This window comes from Martes martes (assembly GCF_963455335.1).
Source record: "Martes martes genome assembly, chromosome: 11".
NCBI classification, from domain to species: domain Eukaryota; kingdom Metazoa; phylum Chordata; class Mammalia; order Carnivora; family Mustelidae; genus Martes; species Martes martes.
The window spans coordinates 13926421-13946409 of NC_137899.1; the positions used below are offsets into that span (position 1 = coordinate 13926421).

The 19989-nt window shown below is 39.4% G+C and overlaps 1 protein-coding gene across 1 annotated transcript in view; it reads left to right on the top strand.

The window, feature by feature from the left end:
* VPS41 (VPS41 subunit of HOPS complex) overlaps positions 1-19989 on the top strand; it is a 173721-nt gene that overhangs the window by 41282 nt on the left and 112450 nt on the right. The window contains exon 4 of the mRNA XM_080817899.1: positions 2508-2585. Coding sequence (XP_080674025.1) covers positions 2508-2585 — 78 coding nt within the window. The remainder of the gene's footprint in view (positions 1-2507; positions 2586-19989) is intronic.

Here is a 19989-nt window from a genome sequence, read left to right on the forward strand (position 1 = left end):
ACTCTTGGGATTTGTGGCCAATTTTGCATTTTTTTGTTGAATTTTTGAGTTATCAAAAACACTAGCAAGTGAAAGCAACAAAATTTCAGTAGTTAAAATAAATTTTCTAAGACCTATACACTTGTCTTATCAGACTTTTTTTTAAAGAGCAGTGAAATTATTTATTTCGAAAAGGCAGCAGCAACAATTTATCTAATCCAAATGATGAAACGTTTTAGTAAACAAAAGGTAGCTTGTCATAGAAACCACTGCATTTTTTAATTTTAATTTTAACTTTTTGGGGCGGGGCAGAAGGAAGGAGAATCTGTTTCCTTTTTTTTTTTTTTTTTTTTCAATTTGACAGAGAGGCAGGAGGAGAGAGAGGGGGAATCAGGCTCCCTGCTGAGCAGAGAGCCTGATGTGGGGCTCGATCCCAGGACCCTGAGATCATGACCTGAGGCCAAAGGCAGAGGCTTAACCTACTGAGGCTCCCAGACGCCCCAGGAAGGAGAATCTTAAGCAGTCTCCACACCCACCACACGGATCTCACATCCCTGCGAAGATCATGACCTGAGCTGAAGTCAGGAGTTGGGCGCTTATCTGACTGAGCTACCTAGGCACCCTGAAACCACTGGATTTTTTTGTTGAGAAGTAAAGTAATTACAGTTTCAGCTTGAAACTATAAATTCAAAATAATTATTTTATGTTTTCTTGCCATCTTAAATATTAAATGAGTCAAACTAGTAATTTCAAAAAAGGGAAAAGGAAGGAATTAATATTTGGGTATTCTGCATAGAACCTTTGAAACTTTTGATAAAATGAAGTGTCACTGGAAGCTCCAGAATGGCCTTCACAGAGGCATTGGAGAATCACCCAGTACTGAAGCATCTTTAGGATCCAAGCCCCTTTACTTTTCTAACAAACTAAATACAGTGTTTATGAGGAGAATCAATACTGTTGAATACTTGGGGTGTGGTGAGCTTTTAAGACACGTTGTTTTATCATAGCCTCAGAGGGAGGAAAAGTATTTGTTTTTAGTTAGTATTATGCAGGTTTCTTTTTTTCTTTTAAATTCAGATATTGTCAGAGTCACTGTGTCAAAAGAAAATGATAACCGTCTGAACCATCTGCGTCGTCTGTTTCTGATTGGAATGTTCTTTTGCTTTGGATGCAACATTAGAATGTTTTTTTGCTTTGGGTCCCGGTTTGGTTTAAATATTCAGATTAATTTCCCCCTAGAATTACTTCTTGCCCCTTCCTTTACGGGGCCCAGGCTTCCCGTTTCCAGCAGGTTTGCTGTCTGCCCTGGATGAGTAATCGGCATGGCACCCGGTGCATTCAGGCAGGCCTGTGCGCTGGAATCGTCATACCTAGTTATGTCTGCACACCTGATGTTTTATTAACCAGTATTGATTTTTTTACCCGGGGGACTTTTTTCTTCCTGAAAAAAAGGCAACCTTGCAGGAGTGAAAGGCATTGCAGGGGATGAATTTCTAATGAACCCCTTCTTTCCCTTTTTGTGACTTCTCTTTAATGTAGCTTCATATTTTAAGTGCCTGAACTGAAATTTCATTTTAAGCAATTCCATTTCGATAAAATCCTTTTAAATCTTGACTTTCTGTAAGGTTATTTTTATAAAGATTGTGCTGCTTGACTGAAACGCTTAGTAGTGCCTGTAAATTTGAGCATTTCATTATAGGTTGCAATGAAGCATGCTCCCATGCAATGAAATACATAGAATTTGGAACTATTTGAGTAATGCCGCAAGAAGTAAAAAAGAAGAAAAATCTCATGTCATATTTCAGGTAGTCCTAAAGTTTCTACATGCTTGTTTAGGGTTAGTTCAAAGAATTAAAGGAACAGTGGGAGATATGAACTCTTTCATACCGTAAAATGAATATATTGCTCAGCAGTTATTTTGTGACAGAAAAGGATTTTTTTTGCATTAGAATATAAACATTTACACTCAGTATTATACATTAACTTTTATAGAGGCATCTAAGTGCTAACTGATAATATAAATATTTCCAAGCTTTTCCATCTCTCAGCATGACTTAGATTTTCCTTTCTTTAAAAAAAAAATCATACTTTGGCATTTGTGCATGTGTGTATATTTGTTCAACTTAAATGATAGCACAGATTTACACATTTGCCATAAATTACACGGGGGTTAATCATTCCCTTCTGACTCGGAGCTCAACCATAGGTTGGTCGTATTTTTCCAGCTGCACTGGAGTCTGCAGCCTCAGTCCGTCAGGCATTGTGTACGGACCGCATCCACACCATTAGTTGTCAGCAGATGAGGGTCCTCATGAGTCATTCTGACAGCCACCTTGCACTCTCACAATAAAGTGGGCCCTGCTCTGTTATTTCCCTGAAGCCAGAAACAAGCCTTCTCCAAGGAGTGCATCCCTTCCAAGGCGTTGCTCACCACTTTTGCATTCAGAGTTTTGACTTCGAAAATGGTTTGATTACTAAATGTGTATTAATGGTACATTAATAAACTGACCCCTCTGTTCCTCTTGCAGTTTTTGGCACTGGGCACCCATTACGGCAAGGTTTATTTACTTGATATCCAGGGGAACATCACTCAGAAGTTTGATGTAGTAAGTATACAGCATCAAATAATGTATTAATTAGACTTTGTGCTGAAAATTTATGCTTTACAGTATTAGCTTTAGCAGTTTGTTATAATAATCTAAAGAAAGGGCCTTTATCAATTCAGAGTGCTTAGAGTGTAACTGAATTTTATGATACATGCTAAAAATTATAAATGTGAATGTAAAACGAAAGAGGTCTATAAATACATGTATAAACATATATATACACATTTTATATTTTGACTTTGTATCTTTATATATAAACCCCATTTAAAAATTTATTTTTATAAATCTGTTGAATTGTAATTCTTTAGTTAAATAACAGTTAAATAGGTTTTTTTAGTTAAGTAAATAAAAGACTTTATTATAGTCATCCATTTGACTTTAAATGAGGTATTTAAAATACTTCTACATGTGCTCTTTTCAAATTAGAACAGTGTGGAATATCTAGGTGAATTGTAACATTAAAAGAAAAAGTACTGCTTTTATTAGTGAATACTGGTCCTAATTTACATACAGGGGAAGTTGTGAAATCCTTAAAGTGTGAAGCTCCCTCATTTGGTCAGTTGTAAGTATGTGCCCCACCATCTTCTCTAGATGCCAAGTGTAATGGAAGATTGATCATCTTGCTGGTTCAGTTTATCTCTTCTAAATAGAGAAAGCTAATGTTTTTCGTGAATGTTTTGATGCTTGAATTTTTGGGGGATTCTGTTGATTGAAAGTGAAGAGCTGAGCTTTTTAATTTTTTGGAAAAAATTATTCCAATGATTTGGAATCATTGAGGATGAAGGAAATGTGGAATTTAAAGCTTGGTTTTGGTGTTTGAGATGTTCCTTAAAAGGTTCAGGAGCATCCATGGTTGCGTGTGTGTGAACATTCAGAGTGAGCATGACGCTCGTTTTAGGGACAGGTATTACATCAGCACTTGTTGAAAGATCTATTACAAGGGATTGGTATAGTTTATAAAGGAGACCACAGTTTCTGAAGTTGGCACATTGTGTAGGAAAGAAATAGGTTGCTTCGTTTTACTTAAAAGAAACTGAACCGCTGAATGTTGACAGAATCTTGGGAACAATCCAGGAAGGGACTTAACGCGCACGAATCGTACTAATACATCAGGCAAATTGCGGGTTCTTGTTTTGCTTCAGCATCTTTCAGACAAGAGGAATGTATGTTGGACCTCCATCTACGTCCCGGACACCCATCTTGGTGACTTACACGTGTGTTCTTTCAGTTGCCATCCGTTCAGACGTGTAGCTGATGCTGGGAAGAGCTCTTTTTCGCGGTGTTACCTGTAGCTCCTCACCATTAAAACAAAACAAAACAAAACAAAAACAACAAACAAAAAACAACCCAATAATATCTCACCTGTCTGTTTTCTTGAACTTCCTGCTCTAGGTAGAGAATTATGCTACACTCTGTTTCTAAAAAAGTCTTCTGAAGGGGCACCTGGGTGGCTCAGTGGGTTAAAGCCTCTGCCTTTGGCTCGGGTCACGATCTCAGGGTCCTGGGTTCGAGCCCCACATCGGGCTCTCTGCTCAGCTTTCCCCTCTCTCTCTGCCTGCCTCTCTGCCTACTTGTGATATCTCTCTCTCTCTCTCTCTGTGAAATAAATAAATAAATAAATCTTTAAAAAATAAAAAAGTCTTCTGAATATTGTGTAGAAATTGCAGTGCGTCATTACTGAGGTTCGTGAGCCTGTCTGCTGGCTCCATTGCCGAAGGAGAAACCAAGAAAAATGCTGTAGGAGTTTATTCGGGTCTTTGTTCACTCATTCATTCATTCAGTCTTTGTGTCTACACAGTATAACCCTTCACTTATATTTTTTCTGATATCAATTTTATGTCAAGTATATTCCATGTCCTCTTTCAGATAAGTTATGGTATCATCCTCCCTAAATTTGCCCACACTTTTTTCCTTTTTTTTTTTACCCCAATCTGCCCATGTGACATCTTCAGAAATGAAGTTCTCTGGAGCCTTGCCTGCCACCTTACCTTTTTTCTTTTTTCTGGCAGGAGAGGAAAATATTTTGATGGTATTTTGTTTACTTTATCAAAGAATTTGATAGTCTTCTGTGGAAAGGTTTTTCAGAAGACCCTGGCTTTTTTGTGAACATTACCATATTAGGCATTTGACTTTCAGATGACACACATTGTCCTCTTTTGAAAGAAGCCTTAGTCTACAGCTTCTCATCTCCAAGTTTTTTCCTCTATTATTTTATTTTCCTGTTTCTGATGATGTGATTACTTTGTGGGGCTCTCTGTTACTCCTTTTAAAAAAGGATTCTTTCAGTTCTCAAATGCTATTATGACTTGAATTTGCTGCTTTTCTTTCAATGTAATGGTTGCCATTTTAACCCAAACCTTTATTCTTCATTAGAAATGCAGGGAGAGTGAACAAATATTTTTAAAAATTAATGAATAAACACTCCTGACTTTAGTTTTCACTTCTAAGTGGGAATTTAAGCAAATTAAAATTAGATAAGATAATAAGATCTTAGGTTTGCACAGTGTTTATTTCCTCAAGCAGTATCTCTTCACCGCATTCACTGCGTTTCTAGTTTTGACAGTAGTTTTGTTTGGCAGGGGGCGGGGAACACAGAGGAAGGGGGCGGGGAACACAGAGGAATCTCTAACGAAGTTTCCCAAGGGATTCTGCTATTTGAGCTGGGGTGGAATCATTGCACTAGAGGCTGTCTGACTTTACTTTAAGAACATATGAGGTAAAAGAAATAACCAAACAAATCATTCTGCATCTAGAAGAAAGAGATTTGTTTTCCCATTAATATTTCAGGAGAAATACTGTGTGGCGCGCAGTTCCACTTGTAGGTCCAAGACAAATGAGTGTAGTGTTTATGTCCACACACACACTCACACACACATACATACATACAAAAGATATATAGGGGAGTGTTACAGTAGCTTAATTCATGATAGCTCCAAACTAGAAACAACCCAAATATTCGTCATTTGTCGAATGGATAAGTAAATTGTGGTATATTCTGAACAATTAAGAACAGACTGTCTATACACATAATAACATAGATGAATTTCATAGATTTAACATTCAGCCAAAGAAGCCAGACACAGTTGTGTATCCGTTGTATGATTCCTTTTATATGATGGTCAAGAAAAGGTGAAATCAAACACTGGTGATAGAAATCAGATATTATTTTTTGGCCTGAGAGAGAGCACAGGAGAATCTTCTGGAATGCTGATAATATTCTCTATCATTATGGCTTCCCATATACACACACACGTAAAAATCACTGAACTGTAAATTGGAGATTTGTGGTCTTTATTTAGTCTGTATTAATACCTCAGTAACACCCACACACACACACACAGGTACCTGTATACTTGTTTGTATCTTTGCCCTTCAGCAAAATTCAAAATTCAAATCATCCTTTGTCTGTTGAAGCAACCCTTTCTTCTCCTCATTTCTAAATACCATCAAATTGGTTAAGTCGGTTTCCTGTTCAGGGATCTTTATATGAATGGATCATACCACTGAGGTTATTCCTACCACTGTATATTCTTCTCCAATTACATAAAATGTAGATAAAGAGGATTCTGTGGTACCCAGCCATCTGTGACTGTTCTTTTGTTGGTTGAGAGTGAAAACCACTGAAATGATGCTTTGTTTTGCATGTTGATACTCATATTTCACAGTACTTATAAGAATATTCAGATATGCTAATGTTTTAACATGTTTTTTAGAGGTTATTTCTAGATATGACCTTATGTTAATTCAGACTTAATTGATAAAGTTCACTTCTCTTTGAACTCAGGGTAAAATGAAAGTGGGCCTAGTTTCCCATGTAAAATGCTCAGGTTGCTAAGAAAATTACCTTTAATATAGATCAGGCCATATTCCCCTGAAAAATGGCTGTCTTAATGAGCTTACACGGTATATAACATAGGATTTCAAAATTCTTAGGGGATCTCAGATACCTTCTAAATTTCCCTATGGTATTTATGCCCCTATAATGCCTTTAAATCATTGTAGTTACTTTCCCTTCATTAGCATCCACTTTCCTTAAGCTTATTAGTTTAAGGCTTACTAATTAGGAGTATTACTTGGAAGTAATGAGCAAATTATTTTGGAGCATTGTTCCATGTTTTAAATCTTTGTTCTTTTAAGTGTGCTAGAGGGAGAGCAGAGAACTCCACTGACCAAACATAAATTTTCTGCTGTTTACCTTCATGTGTTTTTCTTCCTTTGCTTGAAATAGAAAATGATACAGCTCTGCTGTCATGGTGCCATGGCAGGAGACATCAGATAAATACCTATGGATGGTTACAAAAGGAAAAGAATAAGAAAACAAAATAGAACAGGGGCTTAGTGGGCATTTTGCATTAAGATAAATACCAATTTTTCAACTGAATCTCTTAAGAGGTGGGTTCAGAATTCTTCCTGAACTCCTGATAGCAGTCTATTGATGTTTCTATTCCTGTTCTTTTTCTTTTTTTGGGGGGGGGGTTGGGGATTATACTAACACTGTATTTCTTACTGCTAATCTTTTGTACTTCCTCATGTTCATATGCTAATAAAATCCCAGATCTCTATCAGAATTTAAGTAGCTTCACAGGACAGTATCTGAACATCCCTTCTTCTAGGGGGTCTTAGTTTCTGTTTAATCTCCCACCGTCAGTCTAATCTCTGCCAGTCTAATCTCTGCCTCCGAGAACACTGGATGGCTCCTTCGGACTTCCCAGGTGCATCAGATCTCAAGATCCTGGTTGGTCATGTGGCCAAAGCTCCCTTTGTGATCTTTGTTTTCCTTCCTTTCTCCTCCAGTCATTTGATCCACTCACCATTGCCTGAGGATTGTCTCGGACCTGCATGCTTGCGTCCAGGCTTTTCATCACATCTTTCTGGAATGTCCTTCAACCGTTGGTTCCATTCTTTCTTTTGAGATTTGAACCTTAACTCCTGCTTTTAGAAAGTAACCCTTTTATTTGGTAGTACTTACCAAGTATTTAACATATACTCAAGATTTTTCCTAGTTGCTCTGGGTAATTCAGAAAGTCATCAGAGTTTAGAAGCTGAGGAGACTTCGATCGTTCTAGATATAAAAGGTGTCAGGTAAGGAATCCTGAAGGAAATTGGGCTGGGGCTGCTTTGATTCTGTATTCCCTGCCCCTGTACTCGCTTGCTTTGTCTGGTTTATTGTAGGCCTCCCTCACATACCTAGACATTCTGACAGGTCATTTCCCCTACCCAACTTTGAAAAGATGTTTCCGTGACTGCTTCCTGGGCCTCTGAATGAGCATGGTGTGATTTTTGTCTCTGGGCCATCTTTTGGATTGCACTCCTGGCCTTCTGCTTTCTTTGGCTTCGAGGAATTCATTTCTAATATAGATCAGCTCCTCTTTCCTGTGTATTGAGATGTAAATGTTGTTTGCAGGATCATCCATCTTAATTTCATGTTTCAGGGAAAAGAAATACTTATCTGCCCTCTCATCCCTTTGCTAATGTAATCCTGAAAACTTAGTGTTCCTTTAAGCTTCTTAGACTGCATTTGTAATATTCACAAACACCTTTTATCATTCACATGATTTGACCTCCTCCTCCTTCGCATTATTGCCACATCTTGAACATGCAGTATTTTTGTTGAGATTATTTGCATCTGTCGTTCTCCCCATAGAATGTGAGCTTCCTGAGGGCAGTTTCTGTGTCTGATTTAGCTCTGCATGCATCCTTAGTGCTCAGCATTAAAAGTGGAAGATAGTGAGGCATTGATACTAGTTGGCTGAACTCTAACAGTTCCAAATGTGTAAAGTTCCTTCTATCTGGACGGTTTTCCAGATAAACAGGGTTTGACACCTTCCTTTGCCACATCCAGATTATTGTGTGTACATTATGGGAAATCAGACAGACATGACCATTTCTTTAGAGTTAGTACAGATACCATATATTAGTTATTACCCTGAGGAGCCCAGCTATTTTGGGCTCATTCAAAATGTGGCCAGGATAATACTGGGGTGACTGTTCATTAAAAGAGCCGTTGGAGCAGATCTATTAAAAAAAAAAAAAAAGTGGAAGCTATCATTGAACAAAGAAATTCTGCTCTTCTCTGGGTCTCATGGCACTCACCAACCTGAAGTAAACCCCATCTATAGTAGGCTCTGCCAGACGTGGCATCATTACTTGGGAAGCATGGCATGTATCTTTTGATAATATCAGAGTGGTACATTGTTGGCTCAAATGTGTCAGTGTCTGTAATACCTGTTGAAAACTAATTGACAGGCCACAGATTCTTAGGTGTTGAAAGAATCTGTCTTCTATATTTGGACTTTGTATTTTGAGTGATAAGAAATGTGTCAAATGAGTTGAGAATTACTTAAGTGGAACTCATTCTAACTGATGCAAAGGAAAATCTTATTTCCAATTTTCTGCATTTTTGTATTAAATCATCTCCAGTTTGTGGATTATTTATAGATAGCTTTATAACTTTGGTAGCTTCTATGCACAGAGGCGGCTAAGAAAACATTCATCTTTAAGGATGCTTCTGTCACTTAGAACAGTTGTGTTATGCTTACAACACATGGTAATATAGGACTTCTTAGTGGTAACTGCATTTGGGCGAATATCCCTTAAATAGCTGAAATTGAAAGTATTTCTTCACTGAATGAAATCACCCTGGTACTCTACACATTTCAAGGTTAGAGTTGTAGTGATTTTAACTTTTTGGAACATGACCCTGACCTGGGTAGAGAGAGAACGTGACTCTGAGACTGGAGCCTGGCAGAAAACCTATAGACTCCGTTCTGTAGTAGAGTGGATCCTCCGTCTGGTGTTTCTTTCTTTGGAAGTCAGGCACCTGTCGAAAGTGAGCACATTGGAAGGATTATAAATAATGTGGAGACTCGGGAGATGTGGTTAACTTTGTGAGTGGGACAAAGTGAAAATTGGAGGTGAATCTTGACAGGTGAATGAGCGTTTCTCAATTGTTGGAGTGGGTCTGGACAGGCTGATGCCTTCATACACAACAGGGAATCTGGAAGGGCAAGGAACATGTATCACAGCCCTTTTATCTACATATGTATTTTGTTTTTCCACTAGTGGCTTGTGAGTAGGAGAATGGACAGGGGAAAATGGTGAGATGCAGTGAGAGAGACTTCTTCAGCAGATTTGGCAGAAGGACCAAAGGGGAAAGAAAGGGAGTGTTTTCATGAGAGTGTCTTCATGGTTACTGGCTTTGGGGTTGAGAGTGTTTAGGGAACTAAATGAAACCATTAGAGTGATGGTAAATCAGATGACATGGACCAGAAGGCCGGGGCTTTTATATATAAGTGTCTGTGTATAGTTTGATAACAAATAATTTATACCTTGAGTTAGTGGCACAAGTTCTCATTTTCTGTTTGAACAGCTTTGCTTTATTAGCCTTTTCTAGAAATTACTTATTTGCCTAAAATTCCCGAGTATTTTTCATTTGATAGAATCATGATCTATTCTGATAATTGGGTACCTAAAGAGTATTTAGTCATCTCCCCACCTAAGACATGAAATTTTTCAGAAGTGTTCTTGTCATTTGCTTGTTCAGTCCTTCTTTTATACCTCTAGTAAGAGGAAGTGTATCATTTCTGGGGATAGCTATTAGGTCAGAACACTTTAGGTTTTGTTAGTTTAATTGATAGCAACAAAACAAAGTAAAATGGAAGAATATACACCACTAACAACCTCTTAGATCGGCTAAAATGACAAAGACTGACTATCAGTAACAAGTGTCAGTAAGCATGTGGAAAAAACTGAAATTCACTTACACTACTGGTGGAAGTGGAAAATGGTAGAACCAGCTTGGGAAGGCAGTTTAGCAGTTTTCAAAAACATTAAACATAGACCTACCCTGTGATCTAGTCCTTTGACCCTGAGGAAATGAAAGCATATACTTGTACAATGACTTGTGTGTGCAAGTTCACATGTAGACGGACAGGGGAATGGATAACCAAAATGTGGTTTAACCATACAGTGGCATTCTGCTTATCAGTAAAAAGGAATGAACTATTGATACATGCTACCACATGGAAGAATCTCAGATCTATAATGTTAAGTGAAAGAAGTCAGACTGAAAAGCCTATCTATTGTATGGTTCTATTTATAGAAAATGCTGGAAAATGCAAACAAATCTAGAATGACAACAAGATCAGTGACTGCTTTGAGAGAAGTGGAGGGCTTATAAAGTGGCATAAGGGAACTTTCAGGGGTGATAGATGTATTTATTATATTGATTTTGGGGAGGGTTTCACGAGTGTGTATATACGTTAGGACTTACCACATTTGCACTTTAAATATGTGCAGTTTATTGTATGTCAGTTGTATCTGAGGAAAGCTGTTAAGAAATCAAACTATAGAAAGACAAGCTACAGAAAAAAATGGAATAATGTGTTCCAGGAGGTGATATTTACACATCAAAATATTTGTTATTTCCATTTATGTAAGCCCAAATCCTTGGGTATTCTTTAAGGCGCTTGACATTTATAAATGGCACCCCACAGAATGGGATCTAGATTATCTAATTACTGGCTTCTTTGGCTTTTCTTTAAATTATGAGTCAAAAGACAAATACTGTCTTCTATAAATTTTTATATAACTTCCTTATTTCCAACCAATGATGTATGGCTGGGGAAAATACCAAAAGTTTAGCTTCCATGAGAAGTAGAAGAATTTTACCAATATTATCAACGTCTTTTTCCTATTTTGGTCTGTTTTATGTAAGTACTATGTGTTCTGTATTGCATATTCCTTTTTGGGAGGGCATCACCTTTTACAGAAATGATATAGTGAGTGAGGGTCCAGTCACTGGACAGGTAAGGATTTGTTTTCTGTTTCTGCATAGCATGGGCACTCTCTTTCAGGTGAGATAAAAATGGGTTTCTTTGAGATAATGGAGTGAGCACCTTCTGTGTTAAGTATCTTGTTTGGGTGTACCTAGTTAGCAGAAAGGCAACCAGTATTTTGTTAATTTCTTAGAAGAGTTTCATCTCAGAATTAAATGCCCCGTGAGGTAGTGAGGTAGTCTAAAAATCTAATTCCGTTTTCCTTGAGTGGAAAAAAATTGAATACATTAGGGCACTTTCATTGCTCGGTGATGGAAACCCAATTCCGCCAGGCTTAATGGACAGTAGGAAATATTGGCTCCTGTTGTAAATCAAGTTGAAGTGGGGATGCCAGGCTCAGATGTACCCATCTGAGAAGACCCATACGGTACCCATCCCTGAGATAGGCTCTCTTCATCTAGTGAGCATCACAGTTAGCCCACAGCCCAAGACTGATGTTAGGGCACTATCATCCTCATAAGCGAGACAGGGCTCCTTCATCAGTAACTCTGGCAGGTTTGATGGGCCTGTTTGGGTATATAATTCTGTCTGAAGCAGTCGCTACAGGTGTTTAATAGGAAGCTCTGGCCAGGCTTGAGTTAGGAGTAGGTATTGGATGGGGGAAGGAGGGAGCCCCATTCTAACAGAGTCAGTTTCTTGAAGTAAAAAGCTGGTCTGTTACTGCCCAGAGCTGTCCAGGAGTCAACTTCCCAGTGCCTAATACACTTACTGCCCAATGCTCAATCTAGGAGTGATACTGGGGTGAACAGCCTTGGGTGGGCTGAGGACTCTGGTGACTGAGTCTTTGAACACATCTTTGAGGTGAAATCACTCATTCAGATGCTATGAACTCTTTGAAGGTTTTGCATTTCAGTGTATATAGATCATACCGAATGGTACTCCTGCCAGCCCTGTATGAGTATACGTCACTGTATCTTGTCACCAGCATTAGCTGTTATCATTCAGAAATTCTCTGCCACTTAGATTTCTAGAAAATGGGAATTTATTGATTCACTTTGTATTTTTCTGGTTACTAATGAGGCTCTTTACTCTTTTGGGAATTGTTAGTTCATATACTTTATGAGTATGTGTGTAAAGTTCTAAATTGATTTGTAATTAAAAAGTTCACTGTTTACAAGGAAAAATAACAACATTGATCAGGGTGGATTGTGTGAAGACTCAGAAGTCGCAAGTCAAATTTAATACTTACCAATAAGTCTTTCTATTAAATGAAACTCATGATTTGCATTTAGGACTTCATCCATTTTCACACTAAATTAATACTTTAAATCTTAGCTTTATTGTTTTTGTTCATTTACTTGTTTTGATTCTTTATGTTCTGTAAAAACTATAATCATAGGGTGTTTGTAACAAATGTTAACCACATATTTTTGTTAAAATATTCCTTCTACAATGAGCTCTTAGAGATCGGTGAGGAAAACACAACCCAGAAAGAAACTGAAACTGGACAAAGAGATGAACAGGAGGTTCTCGGATGTAGAATCCCACATGTCTCCAATAACCACATGACAGGATGCCCAGTTTCTCTGGATGGAGAATAGTCAGGGAAATGTGAAATTTTTTGAACCATAAGATAACCATTTCACACTCGTCAGTTTGGCCAAACCCTTAAAAGTCTGATGAGTACCAGATACCAGACACTGGTGGGGGGCCAGGGAATTGGGCGCTCTCTTCAGGTGGCTAAAAAAAAGAGTCTGGACACATCTCCTTGTCAGAAGCATGGCAGATGCCTTCTAGTCTGTGGTTTATCTTTTAATTCCATATTTGTGGTATTTTCAGTTCAGAAGGTTTTCATATGAATGCAGTAAATATATATTAATCTAATCACTTACAGTTAGTATTTTTTAGTCTTCTGCGGGAAAAATATTTTGCCCTTAGTAAGTCATAAAGATATCCTCTGTATAAAGTTTTCCTTTTTACATTTAACTTTTGTTCTTCCTCAAGAAAAAAAAATCCTCACTGTTCTGTGAAGACAAGAATTTATTCCTTGGCATCAAGATGGAGTCTGCAGTTCTTGCCTTGCTGGCGGGGAGGGGGGTTGGGGAGGACTACCCCAAAATTTGCAACCTCCCGAACCTGCTGGTTTCCCATTTTCTTTCCCCTTTGGACCCTGACTCAGTTGCATTATTGGAAACGCAGCTAGCCCGGAACAGATGTGGGAAGAGAAGCACTGACTGGGTGGTTGGAGATGAAGGCAGACAGGGCAGTGATGTCCAGCAGAAGGGAGGCTGGGTTGGCAGGATGTGGTCCTGAGGTGGGAGACAGGCTGTATGGCACCGTGGCTGCTGGCCAGGCTTGGGTTCTGTCTCCCCATGTTCAGTAGTTCGGGCAGGTTATTTAACCTGGCAGTTTCTTTCTCTGTGAAATGTAGAGCATGTCCCACCCTGGAGCATTGTGATTAATTTGAGGATTATTTGAGATACCTGTGTAAAATATTTGGTACAAAGCTCAGTATCCCATCATGAGGAACCAGATCAAGCCAAGCATCTGTCCGCTGGCATTTATGCCACTTCCTGAAAGAGAGCCATTACTTCTTTTAATTCATTGATAGGATGCACTTTAACTGTGTTCATTGTGTATAGGACATGCAAAGTTAGAAGGAGGGACAAAGAAAATGGGAAAAAAGGAAAAAGGGAAGAAAAAAGAGAAACTTCCTCAACATGCTCATTTTTACAGACTAATCTTGCTGCCTGCTTCATCCCATCCTTTGTTTATTTGGAGCGTGGGTCCCTTTTATAGCTTGTCACAAAGAGGTTTACTTCTCTGGTGTTGTGGGAACATGCTTACTTATGTCCTGATGCTCTGTGAAATGTTCCCGGTGCAGGTCTGGTGAACTGATTTCAGGAATTTCTTTTTAGTACAGAGACATTCCAAGTTCATTTACAAGGTGCTTCTTTTGAGAACTGTGGAGAGATGACCATCTGCTTGGGAAATGCCTTAGCGGAGAATTGATAAAGCAATGTTTTTACACTGGAGAGCTTTATAACAATCTCTGTGGTGAAAGTACAGCTGCATTGGTGAAATTTTAAGTGGTCTTTCTTCATCTTATGTCCGAAAAATAAGGCGTTTTCTATTTGATTAATAACTTGGTCTCTGTTATTTAAATGATATATGCTGACCTTTTTTTAGAGAAGCGATTTTTTTCCCTCAACCTGTGGAAGCACAAAGCCTTTACTTTCTCAAATGTTTTTAGGTAAATAGAATGCATTAGCGCTGTTGCTATTATTCAGTTATAAATGAAAGAAAAGTAAGAACATCTTTATTCCTTATAGATTTTTCATTAAACACTGATGGTATCATCAGTGTGCATATCGAGAATTATGCAGGGTTATCTGTGGGCCCCAGTGGGATGTTCATGTTAGCTCTGCCGTCATCATGGATTTGCACTCTGTTGGTCTTTCTGGACCTGCTTTTGGTGATGAAGTTTGTTCTTCAAGTCGTACGTAGGAGACACTTAGGGCTTATCCAGTCTAAGGGGTATCCCTCTAAGACTTAATTTTAAAGAATATGGGCATCTGGGTGGCTCAGTCGTTAAGTGTCTGCTTTCTGGTCAGGTCATGATCCCACAGTCCTGGGATCAAGCCCCACATCAGGCTCCTGGCTTAGTAGGAAGCCTGCTTCTCCCTCTTGAGTCTCTCTCTCTCTCCGTCACATAAACAAAATCTTAAAAAAAAAAAAAAAACAAAAGAATAGTAATATGCTTGTTTCTTTTCTAGTTACATGGTTGTGGGGCTGACAGTCCCATTTCTGTTGTATTAACTTTTCTAGAAAAAAGCTTATGTGCTCTAGGGCAGCATTCTCTGGGGAAAAAGGAATTTTATTTTCTGGAATTGTAGCATTAGAACCCTGTAGTCTGGGAACTTCAGGGCTGCCTATAGAGGATACCTTGTTCATGGTGTCCCCCTTCAGCTGAACTTCTTTGAGTATTAAAACATCAGTGTTTATTTCTGTGCTAAAGTATCATTTGAAATAATTTAGATGAGTTGGGTTATGTGATGCATGGAGACATCTGTGTTGGGAATTACCACTAGAATAGAAGGGACTGCTCTGTCCTTCTCTGCGGAGTCCTGGCTCCCCCACCTCACTGCACTCAAATGCCCCCCAGCGAGGTCCTGCTCTTGAATTCGACCCTGTATCTTTGGGAAGTCCTTGTTTCTTTATCAGCGGATGGAGTGGGTCAGACAAGGTATAGTCTCTCTTTGAATCTAAACACTATAGCCAAGAAGCAGCTCATCTTTGCCTTACCACAAAGACTAAGCTTAGGCCCCTGCTGGATGTCATGTCTTTAGAAGGCGCCATTCTTTTCTCCTCCGGATTTACTTCCATCTCTGGGACGTTTATCCTCCATGTGCCTCCATTACCTTGTATATCCCCTGAGATTCTTTTCTGAGCTCATTCTTTCTTTTGCTCCCTCTTTATATCGCCACCACTCTTGGTCAAGTCTTTATTGAATCTCACTTGGGTTATTGCAGTGAAACCGAGCTGATCTCCTTGCCTCTTGCCACCCCCCACACACCCTCAAACCACCCCCCCCCCACCACCACCGAATCCATCCTTCACACAGCTGCCCAAGCAGTCTTCCCAGGGGAAAGCTGGGATTCTGTTACTCCTGTCCCTAAAAACACTCGCATGACCCCTTGATGCCTGTGGAATAAAACAGAGCTCCTCTCTGCAGCCCCCAGGCTTCCGCTGTTTCGGCGACAGGAATCCCCATCATTGTGGCCTGAGCTGTATCCAGCTGTATACTGTCCCTTTGTGCTTTGGCTCTTGCTGCCATGTGCTTTCCTGTCTTTGCCTATGGAAATGCTCCGTGTCCCACCTTCTTTATGACAGCTTTCTGGATGACCCCACACAGAAGAGTGCCTTTTTCATATTCATTCACTGATTGCTTCTTACTCCTTCAGTCAACATTTTGTAAGTAGGTGCACAGATTATAAAGAATGACAAAACACAGCCCCTGTTCTCAGGTCGAATAGGTCGTGGGGCTAGTCATATAAATAACGATCTGTAATATCATGGTTAAATGATAAAATAGAATGTCACAAAGTGCTGGATTCCCAGAGCCTGTGTACACAAACACCTTGAAAGCAGGTGCTGTTTGTCCACTTTTTCTTTAATCTGCTTTGTATCGTGGAGGGTGTCTGGTAATATTAGTTGCTCTTTTGTGAAATGCATTTATTAGTAAATTTCTCTTCTGCACTATTCCCTCGCAAGGCTGATGACTTTGAATTTCTTTGGCAGCTCTGCTTTCCTTTGTCACTCTTTCTCTGTGTCTTTGTTGGATGCATGTATAAGTAGGGACAAATAACTCAGTTTAAGAACACATCATTTTCTGTCATACTTCAAACGTTATTATGTTTCACCATTTTGAAAACTGTCAGTTGTATTTCTTTCCAGGTCATTTATGTATGTAACACAAGTTTATTCTTTTAACAGTGGTTTTCCAGCAAAACAGACTGTTTTACATAAATGGCATCATGAACTCGGCACCGTGTTGGGTCGCGGGCCAGTGCTCAGTAATTCTGGGGTGGATACTAGAAAAAGACACTTGGCTGGCTCCTTACGCTGTTGCTCAGACTGATTTCCTATTAAAGTTTTCCTCACTCAACTGCCAAAGTTAGTACCCAAGGCATCAGAAGGAGACTTAGCCAAAATGCCCCCTCTGAATTGTTCAGCAGATGGGCATTGCAGGCTCTGGGGAGAAGGAGCCTGGGGATGGCTGCAGGTCTGTAGTGGCCCTGAAAGGTTATAGTCTTAAATAGGAACAGCGCTTCCCTGGGCTGCCAGCCTCATAAGGGCAAGGCCCACATTTACCGTGTTCACCCGGCATCCAGCACCGTCCCTGGGGTGTGAATGAAAGAGGACTAAATAAATACCTAAATAACAGTAAACCAAAAGCCTGACTTGGCCTTAGACTGAATCCGTGTTTTCATCTGTGCGCAGGTTGGTGAGGCCTGTGTTGAGCGGATATCATGTACAAGCCTGCCTCCTGCCGTTGTTGGTGGGGACATAGTAGGTTCAGGCAGAAGGTGGAATCAGCTCTAGGAATCAGCAGTGTACCGGCTTCTTAGGAGGCAATCCCTTCCAAATCCTCCCTGTGCTTTTAAAGGTTGTCAGGATTTAGAACACGAACATCCATGTACTAAGTCTTCTGCAGGCTGGAAGGCCATTCTCTGCTCCTGCCTCCGTTGTCCTGACCTGGTGGGGTATGGCCATGGGCCAGAGGTCTGAGTCTGTCACCAGCCAGCAGTCCCCGGGGACTGTGGGATCTGGGCACTGGCAGGTGCAGCGGTCTGGGCTCTGGTGAGTCAGATGAGGTGGTAAATGCGACTGTCCCTTTACAGCATCGAAGTCACCCCCGCTGTGCTCTTGGGGAGGTGGTGAAAACTCTTGATTAGAGGATACTATTTAATTCTTTCTTTAAGATTTTATTTATCTATTTATTTGAGAGAGAGAGGAAGGAAGGAAGGAAAGGAGGGAGGGTAGGAACAGGGAGAAGGAGAAGCAGACTCCTTTCTGAGCATGGAGCCTGATGGGGGACTCGATCCCCTGACCCGAGTAAGAATCAAGAGTGAGATGCTTAACTTACTGAGCCACCCAGGTGCCCCAAAGGATACTCTTAAAAGGTCAAAGTATTTAGGAATGTTTCAGTGGCTTGCAAAGACTGATTGATAAGCAATCTTATAAATGCAGAAAATTTAAGCTCAAGTTAAAACCGCCATGACACAATGAATGGACAGAATTCTTTTCTTTCCCAACAAGGTGACTCTTCCTGAGAATTTCTTTGCATTCTTCTCATTTCCATTTCTTCTCATTCCCAAGACCGTCAAGAAGTTTTTACTTCTTGGGGCGCCTGGGTGGCTCAGTGGGTTAAAGCCTCTGCCTTCGGCTCAGGTCACGATCCCAGGGTCCTGGGATCAAGCCCCGCATGGGGCTCTCTGCTCAGTAGGGAGCCTGCTTCCCTCTCTCTCTGCCTGCTTATGATCTCTGCCTACTTGTGATCTCTCTCTCTCTGTCAAATAAATAAATAAAATCTAAAAAAAAAAAAGTTTTTACTTTTTTTAGATGATTTTTAAGACACCAGTTAGAGTTTAAATCATTTTCTAGGGACATTGATTTTCTAACAGGGTAATTTCAGTTTTTGATCATTAAAATACAAGTTAAATTTAAGTGGCAAATTAGAGATACTTAATACATTTGTTTTTTCCTACCAAACAGTATTTTTGTGGAAGTTATAGAATATTTATTAAGGCTATCAGGAGATGCTGACAATGTACTCTATCTTAAGGTGATTTAATATTTACTCAGAGTTTTGCAGCACCAGAAGAAAGCTTTGATGAACCATAAAGCTACTTGAATCATGGAAGGGAATGTTCTGTAGTTCAGTAGACTGTGATGCTGGGAGGGTATTTTGGAATTCTTGCATTAGAAATACAATGGACACTACCTCAAATAGCAGACATGTAATTGTTTCACATTAAAATAACTGTGCTTAATATTTTAACTAACATATAAGTTATTTAAAATACTTTCCGCTCAGAAATCAACCTTGTTTACATAATAGGGTAGTACTTTATTTTTAGAATATGCAGTTTCATTTTTTCAAGATTTCTTGCAATATAATTGATGTATAATATGTAAGTTTAAGGTGTACAGTGTTATGAACTGACACACACACGTATTTCAAAATGTTTACCGCAGTCAGGCTAGCTTCTGCCTCATAGAATTACCATTTGATGTTGTTACAGTGAGAACATTAAAGCTCTTCTCTCATAGCAACTTTCATGTATAGAACACAGTATTGTTTACTGCAGTCACCATAGTGTACCGGAGAGCCCCTGAACTTCCTCATCTTATAACTTTGTACCTTTGACCAACATCTCCCTATTTCCTCACCCCCTCATCCCTGCAACCACCGTTTTACTCAGTTTCTAGGAATTGGGTGTTTTCAGATTCCACATATAAGTGAGTATTTGTCCTTTTTGGTCTGACTTACTTCACTTAGCGTCATGCCCTCAAGGTCCATCTGTGGGGTTATAAATGGCAGGATTTTTTTTTTATAGCTGAATAATATTCCACATATATATATGGAATATATAATAATATATATGCAATATACACACATATATATGTGTATATACACATATATGTACATACACATAAAAATGTGTGTGTATATATATGTGTGTGTGCATATATATACATCCAGCTGTGTGTGTGTGTGTATATATATATATATATATACACACACACACATTTTCTTTATCCATTTATGTGTCAGTGGACACTAAGGTTGTTCCCATATCTTGGCTGTTACGAATAATGGTGCAGTGAACGTGGGGGTACAGATCTCTTTGAGATCATGCATTATTACCTTTGGATTTATACCCAGAATTTAGATTGCTGGATCATGTGATAGTTTTAGTGTTGATTTTTTTGAGGAGTCCCCACACTGTTGTCCATAGTAGCTGTACCAACTTACATTCCCAGCAGCAGTGCACCAGGGTTCCCTTTTTTCCACATCCTCACCAGCATTTGTTAGCTATTATAATAGCTTTCCTAACAGG